This window comes from Electrophorus electricus, chromosome 18 (genome assembly GCF_041902795.1).
Source record: "Electrophorus electricus isolate QZ-2024a chromosome 18, ASM4190279v1, whole genome shotgun sequence".
In the NCBI taxonomy this organism is placed as follows: Eukaryota; Metazoa; Chordata; class Actinopteri; order Gymnotiformes; family Gymnotidae; genus Electrophorus; species Electrophorus electricus.
Genome location: NC_137514.1, coordinates 11,534,921 through 11,554,721, shown reverse-complemented (window position 1 = coordinate 11,554,721; position 19,801 = coordinate 11,534,921). Strand labels below are relative to the sequence as shown.

The window sequence follows — 19,801 nt, the reverse complement described above, 5'->3', positions numbered from 1 at the left end:
AGCACTACAATACGTAGTTGCATCCACAAATGCCAATAAAAAACTTTTCTGTGCCTTATTACCCATGCCCAGAAGTGCTGCTGACTTCTCTGGGCTTGGAGGTACCTGGGATGGACCACCTCATAATGGAAATTTCAAGTGTGGTCAGGCAAATCAATATTTCAAGTCTTTTTTGGAGAAAATAGACATCTGCTCCAGACCAAAGAAGAAGAGGTCCATCCGGACTGTTACCAGCAACAAGTCCAAAAGCTGAAGTCTGTCGCGGTATAGAGTTGTGTCCCTTGTGGCAGTAGTAACTTTCACTTCTGTCATGGCATCATTAATTCTGAAGACAGCATTGAGATTTTGGAGCAATTATGCTGCCTTAAAGATGGCATCATTTCCAGGGTCCCCATACATATTTCAACAAGACGTTGCACACGTTACAGAGACATAGCTGCGGAGGACGAGGGTGCAGGCGCTGTTCTTGCCTGCCGGTACTCCCAACCTGTCCCCGGTACAGGACGTGTAGGACCGGCCTGCCTGGAGTAACGGCCTGTGTGGTGCATTCGGAAGCACAAAATGCGTCAACAAAGCACCGTTGCACACTGCAACACCTGTTTGTAGGAAGACTGGGCCGCTACGCCTGGGACGCTTCAGGACTTGGTGTCTTTGGTCCCTAAATGTCTTTTAGCTGTTGTGAAAAGCAACGTCAACATTACAAGTGGTTAATTTATTTAGTTATACAGACACATACACTTGGTTAGCTACTATTTCAGTAAACATGAGTCTACACAAACAGGCTTATCGTGGTCTGTGTAAAGCCAGTGAAAGAACAGCCACTTGTATATATATTTTAATAACAGTATGCCGACGCTTCCTTTTTCAACAAGTTGTGAAAATGTGACTGGCACACAAGGGACTGTCCTCTCTTTTTGTTCCTGCTTTGTTGGCTATGGGTTTAATTTATGCATTTTAATTGTGATTTTGGCAAAGTGCTTATTTTTCAACTGTCGCTGTTCCAGCAACACAGACGAATTCAGTTGAATACATCACTGTCCACTAACAGAAAACAAGTCATCCATCTTTTCTTGTCAACATTATAATTCCTCTGGCTATGATGAATAAAGCGGGTTTCTGTGTGGGGGGTGACGTGGTTTGGAGTGCTCTCCATTCATATGTTTCTTGTATTTCAGTTTTTATTTTCTATCCCTTTCTCTTTCTGTCATTTTCGCTCTATAGAGAAGTAGTTGCCTTGAAATTCAGAGAGACAGAAAGTGTAAGAAAGAGGCTGAACGAGAGGATGGCAGGCTTGATACCACTGCCTTAAACTTCAGTCAGCACCCCTACAAATTGAAAGACACACACACACGCACACACACGCACACACACATACACACACATACACACACACGCACACACACGCACACACACACAAATGCATGGATGCAAGCACACACACACACCAGCACATACATCGATTCAATAAACTGGCATGGAAATTGAAGCAAATGAACGAATGTACTTCTTTCTCCCTGTCTTGGTGGATGGATGTGTGTGTGTCTGTTTGTGTTAATGCTTAAACACAACATTTCTGAAAATGGTCACAGACATTTCCCCACACTGGTGCAGCAAAAGGTAAGAGAAAAATAAACCTCCGGTTTAGCATTATTCAGAAACACCAATTAAGCACCCAATGGAGAGCAGAAACATTGCGTTCGGCTGTTTGGTGAAGCCTCTCACCAAGGGAACTTTACAATTATGTGCACGCAAACGTGATCTAAATCAAACCCATCGGCAGATTCCCCTTCTCCCTTGGAAAAGGCGTTTGCAGAAGCCCTAACCATCTTTCTTGATTCAACTACCATCAGAGACATCAGAGTGTGAAGTTTGCGAAATGAGGTGCATGGAAGTCAGCAGTGCGTGGGTCATACCGCCCTCATTTGCTGTCAGCATGAGTTTCCCGGGGGCAGCAGAAAGAGCCTTAAAGACAATGCGGAGTTTGCATAACAACACAGTGGCACCATTATAAAACACTAAAAGAAGGTACTAAGTGCCCTCCAGAACGTCATAAAAGACAAGCATCCGGACTAAACATAAAGGAAGATGCTCAGTCCCTACAAATGGATCAGTGCCTCGTTTGCGTTTGAGCAGCATAGCGGTCGCAGACTAGTATGTTGTGGGTGGCAGGCAGACAGATGATGTAAAGCCTTTAGTGTTTTTGGATGGTCCTTAGGAAACAGATCCGGTTTTGTTGTGAACGTGGCCAGCGGCTGCTTTTAAAACGGGACCGAAGTGGAGTGAATCCGAAGTGCCCTTCCGCAGCCAAACGGGTACAAACACACCCACCGCCAAGTGCATGCACCGCAATCTGTGCCGCGGAGGCTCCAAGACAGCTCTGAAGCTTCCTTCCTTCTGAGCCATCCGCCGGTCCCGATTGTTGCCTACACATTCTGTGCCAGTGACAGCACCGTCCCAGTGTTCTCTGCAGCAGGGGCAGTGATTTTCGTGTCACCCGTGTTAATATATATTGTCCAGTTTCTGCTTGGGGTGTCATTTGGCCAGTCGGTGAGAAATATATGGATGAATGAGGCGGTGTTCTGACACTGCAAAAGGGAAGGACAGTTCATCATAAGATTCAGTAAGAAGGTACTAGGAATATAAACATGGAAGGCACGCTCCTTGCACCCTTTCCTCCCGTTTCCTCGGCACGGAGGAGATGAGTTGCAGCCTCTCCAGGAAATATGAACTGTTCGGAAGATAAGAGACAAGCCAATTAAGTGCTCCATTCAAGATAACAAAAGACTACAGAGCTGATACCAATATCTGATGATCCACTGGACCAAATAAGGCAGAAAGTTCAGCAGCATTAAAGTGGGAGAGAAGGCAACTTTCCGAGACTGGGAGCTAACTGACAGGAGAAGAGTCCCCAGAAGCGGCCGGGATCGAAACCGGACCAGTTAAGTTCAAGGCTGCAGTCTGCTCCGAGCAGGTCAGACAGCTATTTGAAGAACATTGTGTTTGGTATGTAGAGACATGGTTGCTTGTTGACAGCTGACTCACAACTGTCACAGCTCCTGCCCTTCACCGTTAAACACAATTCCCAACTAATAGTGAAATGAAATCATGTTTTACTGAAAAAAAAGGGGATCCTTATTTGATTTTAGGAGAGAATTTTTTTTTTCAAAAGGTAGTGCAATATAAGCATACATATCTAGGATATATATGCATTTTTATTTAGACTCAAGGTTCGACAGAATTTGGATGTACTACTTGGGTTCTGACTAATAAATGGGTAATCAATTTAACCCAAAGCCTTCATGCTCCACCTGTACAAATTAGTGTGCTGCTACAGTGGTAGATGTGGGAGGCTGCAGTCTTCACAAATCCCCCGGAGTACAGATGAAACCGGCTCAGGGTCCATACTGCATGAATAATTTGGCCTTAAGTCTTTCTGCTATGTATAATTATACTTTTTACAGAATTTTTTTTAAAGCTCCTGCGATGTCAACTCGGATGTCCCTGGCCCCAGTGGGATGAAGAAAAGCGATGACAATTAGCTGGCAATTCAAGGTAAAGGGAAAGTTTGTCTAGTTCTTATTTATCACTCATGCCAATACGAGCGCGAGTGGGAGGTTGGGGGGGAAGCTGGTGACAGCCCCAGAGTAAGGAGCCTTGCACCCAACGATCCGGGGACTGGGAGCGACATATGGCGTGTTTTATATCGCTCACCTAGCCCGGCTAGCGGTGGAAGGGCGAGTAAGGGAAGCCAAAGAGAGAGAGCGAGAGAGAGAGAGAGAGAGAGAGAGAGAGAGAGAGAGAGAGAGAGAGAGAGAAAAATTGAGAGTCAAAAACAGAGTAGGAGAGAGGGAGAAGACAGAGGTGAAGCTAGGGAAAGGTAGAGGGAGGGAAGGAGAGAGAAAAACACCAAACAGAGGCAGGCCTAAGAGGAGAAAATGTGGATCTGATAACATGTTACGTGTTCTTTTTGACCCCCGGTACCCACGTTTCTACATTTTGTTCTCTTCGTTTAAATTATGGGCTAAAAAACCCCCATTACTGTTGCCGTACCCATTTCGCATAGCTGCAATTATGCAATTTCAGTGAAAGAAAAGAAAAGGGGAGTGTGGCGAGTTTGTCATTTAAGGCCTGGCTGACGAGCGCTGCAGAGAAGAGACTGGCACTCTGGCGTGCTCTGCTCACGGTCCCGCTTTGATTAATTAATGAACAATGCGTGCAAGGACATCCGGTGCCATATTTGCTCAAACGGCTTTACTGGCCGGCAAGCCTTTTGAAATCATTTCAGATGGGAACTGACCTCTCATTAAAGTTGACAAACATGGACTGTGACAATTTTCTTTAAAAATGCATCAAGCGATGCACACTCGCGCACGTGCTTCTGCGTGTGCACGCGAGAACCCACGAATACAAATGAGCGCACATTTTAGGGTACAGACAGATACAGATGCCTATGAATGCATTAAAGGATGTGAACTTGGAAACGTTTCACATGGCATGTTCTTTAATTTATGTCTCCTATCACAATAATCAGTCAGTGGGCCAAATACTATGTAATATAGGTCAATGACATAGAAAATGATACTGTATCCCCAGACATATGTAGGTATTCATCTAGTTAGAAACTTGACTTTAATTATGAATTTTAGTCCAATGAAAGACATGGACTCGCTGCAACTTTCCAGATATTAAAATACTACATCTTCTTTAAAACATAAATATAAATCTTCTGCCCCATTGGATCCAATAACTGAGGATTTTAACCCATAATTTGTAAACATTGCCAACAGAAACCTTTTAGCAACAACTCACAGGAGGTTTGAAAACTGGCTGTTTACCTCACAGGCTGTTGGTCTTGCATTCAGAGTTTTACTCCAACTCCATCCGTCTGCGCGCTAGAAAACCCACTTGTAGGTCTGCCACTACTCAAAACACAATCTGTGGCTTTACCACTCAACGTCCTGTGGCACGGGGGGAAAGAAATCCGCACTGAACTGTTCATGCAAACTCGTGAATTTCGGTGTACTATGAAAGTTGGCAGCACTCAGATTGAATTGACCCTGCCAACGCTAGCCCACGCAGGCAAGTTAGAGCTCCAGCCGAACAGCGCTGCCAGTTGGAAACACATGCAGGGCTCATCCACATATGCGGAGACTCTGACAGCGGCGAGCCCTGATCCAGAAACAGGTTCCTCTCTAAATTAATGGCGCTCTCCATTGTTGGATCTGACCTCAGGTCAGTGTTTTCTTATATCAAAGTGCACTTGCAGCAGGGAAGGAAGGGGGGGGGGGGGTATTATAAGATGAGCTCGCTCGTACCAGTGATTTATCATTGGCGTGCCTAAGGGCTCCTGGGTAGAACGAGCGCGTGTGGAGCTGGCCTCTCTATTGATTCCAGCCATCGCTAGGGCTTCCTTTACTAGCACCTGGGACACTGGTATCGAACCTGCTGTGGGCAGTACATTCAGAACAACACCTCGCAGCCCGGCCGCGACACGTCTCGGATCGCGGCCGGGCGGCCCGGGCGCGTCCCAGTCGGCTGCCGCACTGGACGCACGCTAATGTTGGCGCAGCACACCAACGGATGCGGGTCCATGGCGTGCGGCAAAGGAGAAGAATCATTAAAACCTGCTGAAGGCTGGACTCCGCTCCAGAGGGAAAGAATGCCTCGAGCAGCCTAGCAAGAGTGCTAATCTAGCATCTGCTCCTCCTGCATTTAATAATAAATTCATTATGATAGCAACGGCACACGCTGACCTTAAGTCAGCAGTATGGGTGGCTCCAGAGGATCATCAAGCCATGCACAATGCATCTTTGAGTTCATACTCGACCCCCACCCCCGCGAGGAGAAAGCATCCTGTATGTGTAACAGCGAGAGTGATGAATCAGTAATGGATCCTTACTGGCCATATGACAACAGGAATAATCAAAACTGATCGTCTGGAGTTCTTAGGCTGTTGCCTGTTGTAAAAAAGACACCGAGCTTAACGCCAAATTCACACCACCCCTAACTCACCTCTGAACTCTGGTGCTTTGCTAGCCATAAAACTCATAGCCTTGGTCCTCTTAGGTAGAAATGGTGTCTGGCCTGCGTGCATTTGCGTACATCCTTAAAACGCGCCACCTTCTCGGACGGAGAGCCTGCGGTGCTGCGACTGAGTGCTTTCCCCATGCCGACCCGCGACTAATTCCGCTGACTGTCGAGCCCCTCCTGAGCTGAATTAGGTAGGCTCGAGGCAAGACAAATGACGAGGAGCCGCGGCCCACCGACGAAAGAGCGGAAGGAACAGGCCAGCACCACACGCTGTTGGCCGAGCTGGTTTCCACGCTGCCGTGGTCCTTTATTTAACACAGACGTGAATCTTGAAATATTCCATCCTTAGCCCTTTGATTCACCCATAAATGTATGTAAGGACAACATAAGCACACATGGACATGACTCTGGTGACTCGCAAAGATTGGGGGCGGGAACTAAACGGCTCATGCGGTGCACATTGTGATTAGGAACATGATTCATGCGCTGTGCATTCTGTTTCACTGAAAACAGCACTGTTTTCAAGTTTGGGAAGTGCAGTCATTAGCAGGAGAATGCTAGCGCTTGTAATGGTGTGTGTGTGTGTGTCTCTCCCTCTCTCACACACACACACACACTCACACACACACACTGCCACTCTACGGGGGAAAAAAACAACTTTTGGGTGAATTAATGAATTAATGTGAGGGGGGCTCATTTGGAAATATAAGTGCATAATTCAGAGTCCTATAATATTTAGAGATTCAAACAGAGAGAGAGAGAGAGAGAGAGAGAGAGAGAGAGAGAGAGAGAGAGAGAGAGAGATTTCATATGAACAGACAGAAAAGTTAACCCCTGCCCTCCTACTACCAAAACACCCAGAACAGCCATAGAGACTAACAGCAGCGCATCCATTATGGATCCAGCTCGGCTTCAGGAGAGCAGGCAGTGGCTCGCTTGTGCCGTCAGTCATGGTCTCCGATGGCCACAATGAGGCAGCCATCTCCACCGCAGCTTAGAAGCCAGACGAGTCCTCTGAATACAGCTAACGGGGCTCAACAAGCAATAACACTGCACAGGTGACATGGAACTGCATATGAGAGACATCTTAATGACGTTACACTTTTAATATGAGCATTACTGTTTATTATTAACCCTCTGAAGCCATGTAACATCATAGCAATAATTCCCTAGCTTTAGCCGAGAAATTCTAAACCCTAGCATATTTTGTCCATAGAAAGGGAGGTATTTTCCACCTCGATCTGAGCTTGATAAAAAGTTAATGGTGCTAATTTTTTCCCCCTACTTTTTCCAGTTTTTTCTACGTTCCACTAACAAGAAATGAAGCGTATGCTATTACAGCTCGTCAGCAATCACTGTGCTGTCAGACGGTTCATGCTTAGTCCCCCTGTAGCACGGAACGACACCAGAGGTCAGAGGTCAGGATAGCTTCCCCGCCCCCACCCCCAGGCCTACCTGAGGTCCTCCACGTGGGAGACGCTCTTGGTGACGATGCCCTTCTCGCGCCTCAGCTTCTTGATCTCCGTCCTGAGCAGGCGGATGTCCTCCACCCGCTGGCTGTACTGCGCCTCGCCCTTGTTCAGCACCGACTGCTGGAACTTGATCTTCTCGTAGAGCAGGGACAGCTCATCGTTGCGGCGAGTCAGCTGCGTGCCCAGCACGTCACGCTCGCTGATTGACTGGTGAGGGGCAAGAGGCAAACACGACAAACGCGTCAGGCTCCGCCCACAGCCTACCGGGGCGGCACATGTTCAGGTAGGTGTCGCCCGGGACGCGATCCCTTAGGGGCTTTTGTTTGCGCTTTTGTTTTTGGTTGTTGTTTTTGTTTTCTTTTGATGTCTTCGTAGCTCTTGTTGCTGAGAGAACTGTGTTGAAGCCAAAGCTTCACGCGTGCTTCCACCGGGTGAGCTGAACATAAGGAAGATGGGAAATAAAAAAAAAACAGCGGCTCGCGATGCATCATCGCGCTGGCTTTCATACAGTGCCAGGCGGTGCAGTAGCAGTGGTGGAGATTTCTGTTTGTGGGTAGGTATATGACCCCGCACCTACTGAGAGGCACAAAAGCTCTAAATTTGGACCGGGTCAGACCTCAGCACGTAACAGGAGAAAGCGGCTTTCTTTTTAATGTCAAAGGTCTTTGTCTCTTTCAAGCCTTGGTGAACTCTCACCTAACTCCAGAATACACTCTAGAACAAGCTCATGTAAACACTGAAACAAAGCGAGCACGATCCGTCTGACGGCGCCTCGCTCATTACGTAACACGATACTTATTATGTGTCCCTTATTATATGCACCTGTCCTCCCTGCAAACCCGTTTGCTGATCGTCCCCAGAACGCGCGGTCCAATCAGAATCGAATCGAAAATCAGAATATCCAATCAAAATGTGTGCGTCTTCCCCTTTATATGCATAATGTAGTTAAGCGAACTGCTGCCTGCGCGGAGGAGCCCCTTTGCTCTTTTCTCCAGTTTAAACCCTCATGAGATGTTTTAAATGAAGGCCAAATAAGGCCAGGGTCTGATTAAAATCTCCGAGAGCACACACGGAGCAACGGCGAGCCCGCGGGAGAAAGGGGCCGGGCGGGGTGACGGAGTCAGCACGAGCCGTCGTAGATCGCCCCCTCAGGGTGCGGGTGGCCCCCGGGTGACCTTTATCAAAAAACCTACATCAGCACTCTTCAACTCTGCTAACTTTGACTTTGTCATAGCCCATTACGAAACCACTTTTTAAGATATAAGAAGCAGCAAGAGCCTGGCGGTGATCGGGTGTGTGCGTTCGTAATGGATTTTTTGCCGCTCCAGGGCTCGTATTTGGAACAATCTCACTGGCACGGCGGCCAAACTTCTCTGTTACACCTGAGTCGATTAAAGCGTGTCAGGCTTGACTCGGTGTCCCAATGTTCGAGCGCAGTTCGAACCCTTTGTGCCATTAACTTCTAACGTCTGACTCCGGGAACTGCCTTTCAAAGTGGCGGTTGTTTCGTAGCCTCTCTTTCTCTTCCTCCCTTTGATGGGGAGGCGACCTCAGGGCAGGCACGCATCTCCCTGACAAGAGGGAAGCAGCGGTTTGTGGCTCTCACAGATAGACTCCATTTCTAATGACTTTGGAACCCACCCAGGATCAGGTCTCTCTCATCCTGACAGCAGGGCAAAGGGGTGGCTGTTCAAGGAAACCCTCTACACACACACACACACACACACACAACTTCTGCCTCACCTGATCCAGCTCTTTCTCCAGAAGTGTTTTCTCAGCGTCGGTATCCGCTATGATCTTCAGCAGCTTGCGTTCCTCGACCTCCTGATCGTTTCTGACCCGCTTGATTTCCTGGGCCTCCTGCTTCATCTTTTGAAGCTCAGCCTAAAAGGCGCACAAGAAGGGGACAGGTCTATCAAGATCTGTGTGTGTGTGTGTGTGTGTGTGTGTGTGTGTGTGTGTGTGTGTGTGTGTGTGTGTGTGTGTGTGTATTGGTGGTGGTAGTGATTGCGTGGGGCAAAGCATTTACAAAGCAACAATTTCCCAGCTCGCACACTCTCTCTCTCTCTCTCTCTCTCTCTCTCTCTCTCTCTCCCCCTTTAGATTCTTTCAGTTTCTCTTTATCTTTGGTTTATAGGATGCCAAAGGCAATTGCAGTGAGGCTGACATTCCTGGCAGCCAAGAAAAAGGGCAAACGAAACAATAGGAGAGAAAGAAGGGAAAAGTAAAGGGATGAAGGGAGGAGTTAGCGCTTTAGGCTTTGTTTGATACCAGCGTCCACCCCCCCCCCGTGCCCTGCCTGTCCCACTTCACCGACCTTTGTTTTCCATCCACTTAACAAAGAAGAAAAAGTAGAAGAAGAAGAAGAAGAAGAAAGAGCAGGCACACGGAGGACAGAGGGAGGGAGGCAGACAGAACAACAGACAACGTGGCAGACGGACAGGGCTGGACTCGGAGAAAAAAGGTGTGAGCAGCTGCGGGCCATTGTTAGAAGGACCGCAGCCGAAAGGCCAGAGCTCCTCATCAGTAGCCAGGTCAGGTGCACTCCATCTGGCCTCCCTCCTGGAGAGCTCCCCTTGCCTCCCTGCCACCGGGCTCACGATGACATTTCAGCCGAATCAAGTGCGAGCACAATAGGGCCCTGCGTGACACGCATGCTGCTGGTACGCCCCCCCACCCCGCGCTGGCCGCCTCCGAAGATACACCTTTGTGAGGACAGACTGACGCAACAGACAATCGCTGCTCCGACAGACCCGGCGCGACAATTAACCTGGGCTAAACTATTTAACCGCGCTCACGCCAACCCCTGGGATTGTACGGACAGTCCATCAGGGACGGCTAAATCAAAGTGTCTGTCCTCTGTTTTTCGCAATTCTGACACAATTCTCTTATAGTTGTGTGAAAACGTTTGTGATGTCTTTACAACTATCTGGAGGTCTGCACAAACGACTCCCACAATATGATCTGATATTCATCTGCTATTCAAGTCATAAAACATGTCAAAAGACACACACATAATTTAAAGTGCCATAAATGTACTGTACAAATATTTTTAAAAATATTTTTAAAATGTGATGTATATTTTACAATAAACGGAACCTCTTTTACTGACAATAACAACATGTTTTCTCTAATTGCTGATCAGTCCTGCACAGTTGTTATGGTATTTTAGCCTTTTTCTTTTACACTAAACTGGTTCAGTTCATGTATATTTTGAGAATGTCTTGTTTGAACAGCTTGTTTCTGATCTTATTATTTCAGTAGGACTAAGGTCAGAGACCTTGACTCTAAAAATACAGTCATTCTAATACACAGTATTTCTTCTGTTCGAGTTGCCGGTGATTTTTTTTCCCTGTATTTTGGACCTCTGTCATGCTGCATTACTCAGACCTTTGAGTTTTAGAGCACAGTCAGATGCCATGAATCACAGTTCTGTAAACTGTAAACAAACAAGCCCTCCTCTCCACTAAAACATTAGCATTACAATATCACCATGACAATAGTACTTTTGCTATATAATTTATACTGGTGTAGTTAAGAAACCAGTGTTAGATAGTGATAACTAATGCTGAGCGAACCATAAATTCTTTGTTGTTAATGCAAGCATCAATGCTCATTTTAACTTTTCTGGTAAAAACCTTAAACATACATGTATTTCGTCCTTGAGAAAGGCTGTAGCAGACAAATAATTGTACATAATTGATCTGAAGTACCTTCTCCTTATTTCTGTAGCTTGTCCCTACCACCCACTCAATGCTAGTCACCTATGCAACAACAGGATTATTTTAATCTTTAATGCTTGACATGAGGGCAACAATTATGCATGTCCTAATGCACGACAATTTTCTCATGTTCTTTGGGCCTGTGCGTTCCAGTTTCCGCCCAGATATGCGATGCCAGTTTTGTTTTGTTTTCAGAAACGCGTACTTGAACATATTCTCAACAATTGCGAAGGTCAAGTGTTGTTTCTAAAACTCAAGTGTTCTATTTTTAATGCTGCATATGTCCAGGTTATATTGAGAGTATGCGAGAGCCTCTTCTCATCAGCAGTTGAGTGCACGGAGCTCTAGAATGCGCTTTAAGGGACGGCCTTCGTCTCGATCGGGCTGAGGGCGAGGGCCAGCGCGAGCTCCGTCCGCGTCACGTCAGGCCAGCTGCTGCATCTTTTCGTCATGGTTCCACTGAACAGCTGACAACGTCAAATGAACGGACAACCATCCAAATCACAAAACAACAAGTGCATGATGTGCGAAATCCAAAAGGATTCATTCATTCATTCATTTCTTTATTTATAGCATTAATATGGTCTGGTATAGGTATGTAGATAACATCTCTTTTGTTTAGACTGGTACAAAAGACAAACGGTCCCTTTTCTGTGATTATCTTAACACTCATTTCACATCAATTCCATATACTTTGACTTCTGATGCTCAGCTATTAGCCTTCCTTGATGATTTGGTTAAAAAAGGTGGGAGTGGATATCCATGCAGAGATTTACCAGAAAGAGACATAGAGGAATGCTTTTTCACACATCAGAGCTTTCCTCCTACCCCACTGAGATGTAGTTCACCCTACAGCCAAAGTGCGTTTGTGATAGCAATGAGGAGTTTAACAGACAGGCAGAAGAACCAAGTCAATGTTTCCATACTGGGGGTACAGGGATATTTTGCTTGAAGAGCATTTCTGCAGTAGTGGTCGACCAATAAAGGTTTTTCAGCGATTGATGCCGATTATGAGATTTAGAGATCAGGGCACACAATGACTGATGCCTGCATTGTCTCTGTTTAAGCAGATTTGCACTTTGGAAAAAAAAAAACAACTCACATGACACCAGCCGATGCCAATGATAAACGATATTTATTAGGCCGATTAATCGGTCGACCATTATTTTGCAGAGTATGTAATATCAAAGTGCAGATATTTTCTTTTTTGACCTAATACTAAAATTTGTTACTTTCACATATAGTCCACAAATCATCATCTCTTGCAATGTTTGAAATGAACTGCTAACTGATATTGATAAGTTTTGTGGTTCACAGATCCAACTTGTTCCTCGGGAGCCCTCCAGGTACTGTTAGAAAAAAGCCTCTAATTTAAGAAATCATTTAGTTTGAGCTCATTTGTTCCTCTTTCCTTGTAAGATTTTGGAATGTAGAGCCATAATTGAACTGTTTGCAATTGTATGCTGTCAATAAACCACTACACACATCCTCAAACAAACACCGTGTGTGGCAACAAACAAGTGTGTGGCAGAATCACATTTGTCAATTTTTGTGGTGTATTCATTAGTCTGCCCATGTGGCCTAGTGACTATAAAGCCATTAGCATGCCGAGGAAGGTGTTTGTCGACACGTAACTGTGCTTTTTCTGTGAGACAAATAAATAACCAGAAATTACTGGACAGCTGAGCTTATCAGGAGGAGAACGCTAGCTGCCAAGTTGAGTATGTGAGACCTAGCAGGTGTTCATGACTGTGACAGAAAGGAACGGGGGACAGTTATGCTCTCTCGGACTCACGGCTTGCTGCAGCATCGTTAATGCTTGCATCATCAATGTGCGATCTTAAACCAACATGAAACCCAATAATGGTAACTTACAACTCTGCTCAACAAAATCTTTTTTTCATTCATAAGATTACATTTTTTAAAAAGTGTTTCTGTTATAACCTTTTCAGAGAGAGAGAGAGAGAAAGAGAGAGAGAGGAAGATGTGCGGATTTCTCTGCGGTAATCTCCCTTTAAACACCACTCTTGTTCAGGGTTTTTTTTTTTTTTTAGGCTTATGAATGCAGGGTAATCAAGTGCCAGAGATGTCTGCTCATCCCTGCTGCAGCCCTGGACCGCTTTCTTATTTGTGGGAGGAACCTCCAGCCTGTCCTTGCACAGACGACCCCTAAGGAGAGCAGCAACACTGATGGATTCCACTTTTATTCTGAAACTATCTGCCTTAGAGCCCAAGTTTTTTTAGAAAGTAATATGTAACCCTTTCCAATGAACATTTTTGCCAAAGCCCTCAAATCTAAAATCGAATCTCCTTTGATAAGGTCATATTGCACTTGAACAGAATTATGTTATAAAAGGACAGGTGACCAAAATTTAAGTGTTTTTTATGGCGCCAAGTATATTATAATTTTCTTAAGGTTCACGTAGTTTTTTTCCATCAATGACTTTGACTATTTAAACCATTTGTTTAGTTTAAAATAATTGTTTTTATGGCTTCAGATCAGATGCCATTATGATATAAGAGTTATTATAATTGTTTGCTTACTTCTAAGCCCAGTCCTGGGGCTCACCAGACACATTTCTGCTCTCCCAGCTCTAGATCCGTAGAAATCTAGATCACTTCCCAAACTTTTGTGTTCCCAAAGTGTTCCCAAACGTGTCTCATGGGTCTATGTGCTTGTTCAAACCTGCCAAATCAGCTTTATCCAAACATTTTCCTGTTCTTCAAATTCCCTTGGCTGTTAACTTCCATCATCTGACTCGAACTGTATTTTAAAGTGCCAAACCTTTCAGGAAAATGCCACCTGAATACTACAACCATCGCAGTTATACTGTGTTATAGCCCAAATTTCGCTTGCTTCCATTCTCCTTCATACAAGGCTGAGCTTTTGGAGACAGTGGTTGGAGCATGTAATAAGATTCGCAAAGGATCAATGCCATTCCTCGCATAGCAATAAGATGGACTTGACGCCAGCTGAGGGCAGCTCCTCTACTCCTATTATACATCTCCATGTTCCCCGGTGATTGGAGCGTGTAGTCCATTCATTACAATGCTAATGAATTCTTATGAAGTGACCTAATTGTTTTGGGAGCTATCATGGGGCGGCTTAGGGGCCCAGCCAGGCAGACGAGCATGAAGCCTACTGCAGACACACAGAGTTTAGGCTGCCCAGGCTGGAAGTATTAAAAGAAGAAAAAAGTGCATGAGGGAAGAGTTTATAGCACCGTGGGAAGCTGGGAGCATGTAAACACCCATCAGTCATCTATGCAGGCCTGCTGAGCATTGTAACTCCTTCATACGCACTCCCTAACAATTTTATTGACTCTTGCATTACTAGTCCTGTTGTAACTGTTCTATAAGCCTACAAGACATCGTATGCACATTGCGTACCCCAGCTGTACACACAACACAATACACGATACACGTGACATATGGAACACATTATGGTGTAGAAAAACTTTGTACCGAGAGCACTGCAATTTTGTTTTTCTTTGCTCATTCAGCTCGACAAGTCTTCAGCAAATGAAGACAAAGATCCTTCTTGGGAAATGAAGCTACTGGCACGGAACCCTGGTGCACGATCTTTGGGCCAGACTTCCTGTAGAAATCCCGAATATAGACCGAGGCACCGAAGTTTGGCAAAATGGCTTGTTGGGGCGGTTTAAACAACTCAGATAATGATATGTGCTGAAAGGACAGGAAATTGGAAGGAGGAGAGGGGTCCTGAGACAGGCGGATATGACAGAGCTCCTGTGCTAACGCAAATGGACCCAGATTTGTCACCATTTACCGAAGGTGCATATTGACTTCCTGTCAGAGGTGTAATGCCCCGGCAATAGCTAAACACTAAGAGAGGCTGGAAGGCCATAGCGGACAAATTAATGGGACAGTAGTTGTGGGGGTGGAGAATTGCCTTGCTTTAATGTTGATCCTGCACAATTGAGGCCTTCTGAAGCCAAGAGTTATACACAAGACATTCACACTCTGATGACAGCAAATTACATTTTTCTTGTTTTTCCACTGATGTCCTTTTAATAGCATAATGTCACATGGACGACACAGGAACTGACATCTTCCTGGCTAAAAAAAAAAAAAAAAATGTAGCTCAGGATCACGAATCATTTATAGCGACTCGAGACGTACAAAACATCCACGGATAATGACTTGAATTCGACCGCGATTTATGTCCTGGGAATTTATCTCCCACTGTTCAGCTTTCCCTTCCGCCATTCACCAATCATGACCGTGCCCATGAGGCCAACTACAGTGACAGGCCCTAATAACACTAGATCGGATGAACTGTGATTTGATGAGTAAATGGCCGAATGACGTTGCCTTACATACTGGCTTTTCTGTTAAAACATGCCTTCGATGGCCGCAGAGTCTGTATGGAAATAATGAATGTCTCACCACCCTCGGCCTTGAGGACTGTGAGGGTTATTCTTTTGGTGTCTTTTTTAGTCCGTGTGAAAAATGGAGATGAGCTGAAAGGCTTCCAATTGCGAAAAGCTTAGATTTGCTCAAGAGCACACAATGGTGACAAAGACAGCAGCGACAGATTAAACAAGTTTGAACACATGCTGTCTGACAATCCAAAAATGTTTTCATATTTCTTCATTATAATTATTCCCCCTCCCCCTTCAATCTTGTAGAGCTTATAATGATGTTTAAGACATAACACAAACTTGTTAGAACCAACACTGTGGTCTGTATATGCTATTTTCACACAGATCCATATACATACAGTAGGACCTATGCGACTGTCACTATTCATTTTATAGCATCTGTGAGCATCGGCTAACCTGATAAATCAGGCTAAATTACATCTCTGTCCGTGCTGGGAAAACCAAAACTCTAACGTTCTTGTGGCAGCGGATTTTCAGTAGAAAGTTGATCTGAAGGCATAAAAAGGAAAACAGGCAAGGCGTACTTTCAAAAAGGAGGAACGCATGAGACAAAGTGAGGGATGGAGAGAGAAGGAGAAAAGAGCCAGAGAGAGAGAGAGAGAGAGAGAGAGAGAGAGAGAGAGAGAGAGGTGGGGGAGGAGTGACTAGTCTGTAACTAAAGAATATAAGGGGGTGGGGGTGGAGGTACTGCAGGTTGCATAACGGCACAGTGCGTTTGCTATTCATTTGCTTTCTGCATCATCTCAGAATAACATGAAAGAACTTTGTTTGTCCTCTCCCACGTTCCGCTCCCCGATCGCCCGCTGCCTTTTCCACTTCCTCTCTGTTACCATCAAGAAGTGTCCAAATTTACACTTGCCAGAGTCGTTAAAGGTAATAAAAAAGAACACCCACCCCCCCCCCACACCACACCAGATTTTCTGTGACGAGAATGGCCTAACGAGGCTTTATGTGGTGAGCCTGCAGTCGTAATGATGCGCACCAGTAATTAATCCAGCAGATTTTATTGTGTGCCACATGTCAAGCGCAGTTAATAACTTTTCCGAGTCGTTTTCTGACTTGGTTTTAGTTTGTTTTTGTGGTGGGAGGTTTTTTTGGTGGCGTTATTGACAACGGCGCCCAATCAGATGCAGAAGCTGCCGCCGATAATGCTTTTTTGATTGCGGTGGAACTGATTCAATTATCAAAGCAACATCGGAACTGTGCTGTATCCCATAACAATTATGATTAAAACTGGATGAGGGTGTGCACCTTATGGGCTAAGGCACGAAGAAAAAAAAAACAACGCGGCAAGGAAAATAACCGACTATCACTGAACATCAATTCTAGGTTTGATACATAGTTGGCCTTTGTCGAAGCTGGTTCTGAAAGAAAAGCAGGTTCGGCTAAGCCCTGTGTTAAATTACGACGACGCTCTGGCCCTCTCCCACCGGCCACCCATTCGCACGTGCCTCTGGTTCGCCCCAGGTTGCCTTCCTGTTCAGTTCACGGTTCAAAGGTAAGGTGATAAGGGTGAGTGCACTTCCTGGAAGCAGAGCAGGTGACAGACACTAGCTCCTGAGGCATGCTGTGGGAACTGTTTGCCCCGGCCAGCCGCCCACCAGAACGCCTTTCGAGAGGAGGGGTGCCCATCTTATCACACTACAAATAAGTTCTAATTAGGATACTGTGGGCTTTTTTTTTTTTAAACCCACAGAAACTAGGGCATCTACGGATGCACCTGTTTAGTAAATACTGTCAAAAGTTATCAGAAACAGTGCACAGCTAGATAACCAAATTCAGAGAAACTATATTAATCCCAACACAGAACCCCAACACAATGCCAAAAAATACCCCAAGAGAAATCCACGCTATTTGGTGCCTGAACCGCATCAGAATTTTCTGTCCTCAAGTTCCAGAATCTGCGTACACCCCCATGGTCAAGCCATTTACCTGTGAACAGCAGGCCTACGTCTGAGCAGAAGAACCTTCCGGTACTTTGTCCACACCCATCTGCTCTGGCTACTTGGCTGGTCCCTGGCTGGATATTGGCCATGGCTGGTTGAAGATCAGGTTTTACACTTTAAGGGAAATGGTTTTGCGCAATACACCAACTTCCATTTCGATTTCCTCTCCGTTTGAGAATCGGCTTGTCGGCCATGAGATTTGGAAACACACTGAAGGTTCAATGAATAATAATCTAAATTTAAAAAAAAAACAACGACAAAAAAAAACCTCTCAAAATTTCGCTCTGCTCTGCTACATTAACTCCGGTCTGACATTACTGAAATTTGGAGATGGTTAAGCTTGAGCCACAACTCAACTGATGAACAAGACAAAATGAGAAAAAGCATGGTAGCATGTCTACAACGGAACCTGGCGGACATACAAATTATACTACCAAGCTGAAATCCACAAAGTCTCTCTGGCTCCTCGGCTGAGGGCATGCAGGCCCACCGCAGTCAAAGATTCTCCACCGGTGGAATCAGTTGAAGACTTCATTTAGTCACGCCGCTTTCTTACGTGCGGACCGGGCTGCGCAGCCGAGTTTGGCCTGGGTGTTTTGGCCCGGGGCCTGCTGACCTTTTCACATCTACCCGAGAGACCTGCGTTTTACTGTCATTTTTAGTTCTTTCTGTTAATTGGTACTTCTGCTAAAATGGTCATTTACGTTGTTTGCTATATTCGTTCTGTTCTGCCACACGTTGAATATCTGCTGGTGCTATGCGGCCTGGGTGTTATTTATTAAAACAGAGAGCCGGTGCTTAAACACCTGGCGCTAACAGGGATAAGGCCCTCTCTAAAATGGGACACCAGGCTTCATATTAGGACCTTTTCATTATATGGTTAGTAATTCTACTCATTATAATTCTGCATGTCATTTGATTTCTTATGAATAAAGAGAATGTATAAACATGAAAGCCCAAATCGCAACTAATCTTACGTATTCATAAGTGCTCATACAAGCTGGGTCACGCAAATTCTTAAAAAACAAATTACAATCATGAGATCATATTCATCTTTGTTAGATGTCATTTTGTTTTCTTTGAAAGGTTTCTCTCCACTGTATGGGTAATTTTCACAGGACATGTTCGTAGACAAATGTATGAAGAGCATAAGGTGTAATATACCAATGCCAGAGCAGTTGCCAAAGTGTCATGTTGCAGGAAATCATCACTGGCAGTTCTGGAAATGCTACAAGGTTATTTATCACAATTAACAAACTGCTTACATTAAATATAATGTAAATGTAACAAACTACTTAAACCTGTTAACCGCCCAGTCAATTCTTCCAGTGAGCAGAGTAACACATTTCTGAATTATTTCATTGATGTAATAGAGAAGAATAATGTCTCTACACGCTCTGCACCTTTTTCTCACCCAGTAAAACTGATTTTGTCTATCAGGCAAGATGATCCATGTAATAACACATGCCAGGCAATTAGCATAACTACCTTGTGTTGTCCGCAAATTATACAGACTTTGAGAAAGAGACTCTTTCCGTCTGTCTCCCCTCTACTACCTTTCTAGCCTTACCAATGTAATGCGAGTCTCACATTTTCCTCTAGTGTCCTCTCTTTCTGTTTTGTTTGTTTCCCGAGTCCCTCCAAGTGCTCCTGTCTCTCTGGGCCCCTCTGTTGTTCACGCCCTGCTCGTTACGTTGATCCTGGCCTTTGCTGTCCTCAGCGGGATGTGCTCAGCTCATCTGCCTTTATGTATTTATACCCCTCCGTCCCTGCCGTCTGTGCAAAGCGCTTTGCCATAATGAGTCTCTGAGCGCTGTCTTCCCTGTTCCTGATTTCTGTGTTTCTGTGTTCTTGTTATCTGACTTCATGGTTTTCGAGCTATCGCTTAGCCCTTGGTTTTGGGGAGGGGGGGGTTTGGATTCTTTTTTGAATATGGATTACCAATTTTGTCATGTTTGGTCTCTGGAAGACTGAAACAGTAATAAACTACTCAAACGTTTGCGGGTGCTGCTTTCTTTCTTGCAGCACAGCAGGTGCAGCACTAAGGTCTGTGAGAAGGTCTTGGGTTGAGGTCCACACCTATTCTAACGAACTGTTGTCTGTTAGTCCCATTAGCACACGCTTGCTTCCACTAAATTATAACCAGTCATTATAACCAGAACGTCAGGACGTGATGCAGATAATCTGCCTAATTACTTGCCAATTTGAAACCTACCATTTCCGGC

General features: G+C 45.2%; 1 protein-coding gene across 3 annotated transcripts in view; it reads right to left on the bottom strand.

Moving 5' to 3' along the window:
* cfap58 (cilia and flagella associated protein 58) overlaps positions 1–19,801 on the bottom strand; it is an 86,042-nt gene that overhangs the window by 37,999 nt on the left and 28,242 nt on the right. For all 3 annotated transcript variants that reach the window (XM_027010172.3, XM_081701596.1, XM_081701595.1), the window contains exons 12-13: positions 9,246–9,386; positions 7,486–7,709 (exon numbers count right to left, since the gene is read on the bottom strand). In XM_027010172.3, coding sequence (XP_026865973.2) covers positions 7,486–7,709; positions 9,246–9,386 — 365 coding nt within the window. The remainder of the gene's footprint in view (positions 1–7,485; positions 7,710–9,245; positions 9,387–19,801) is intronic.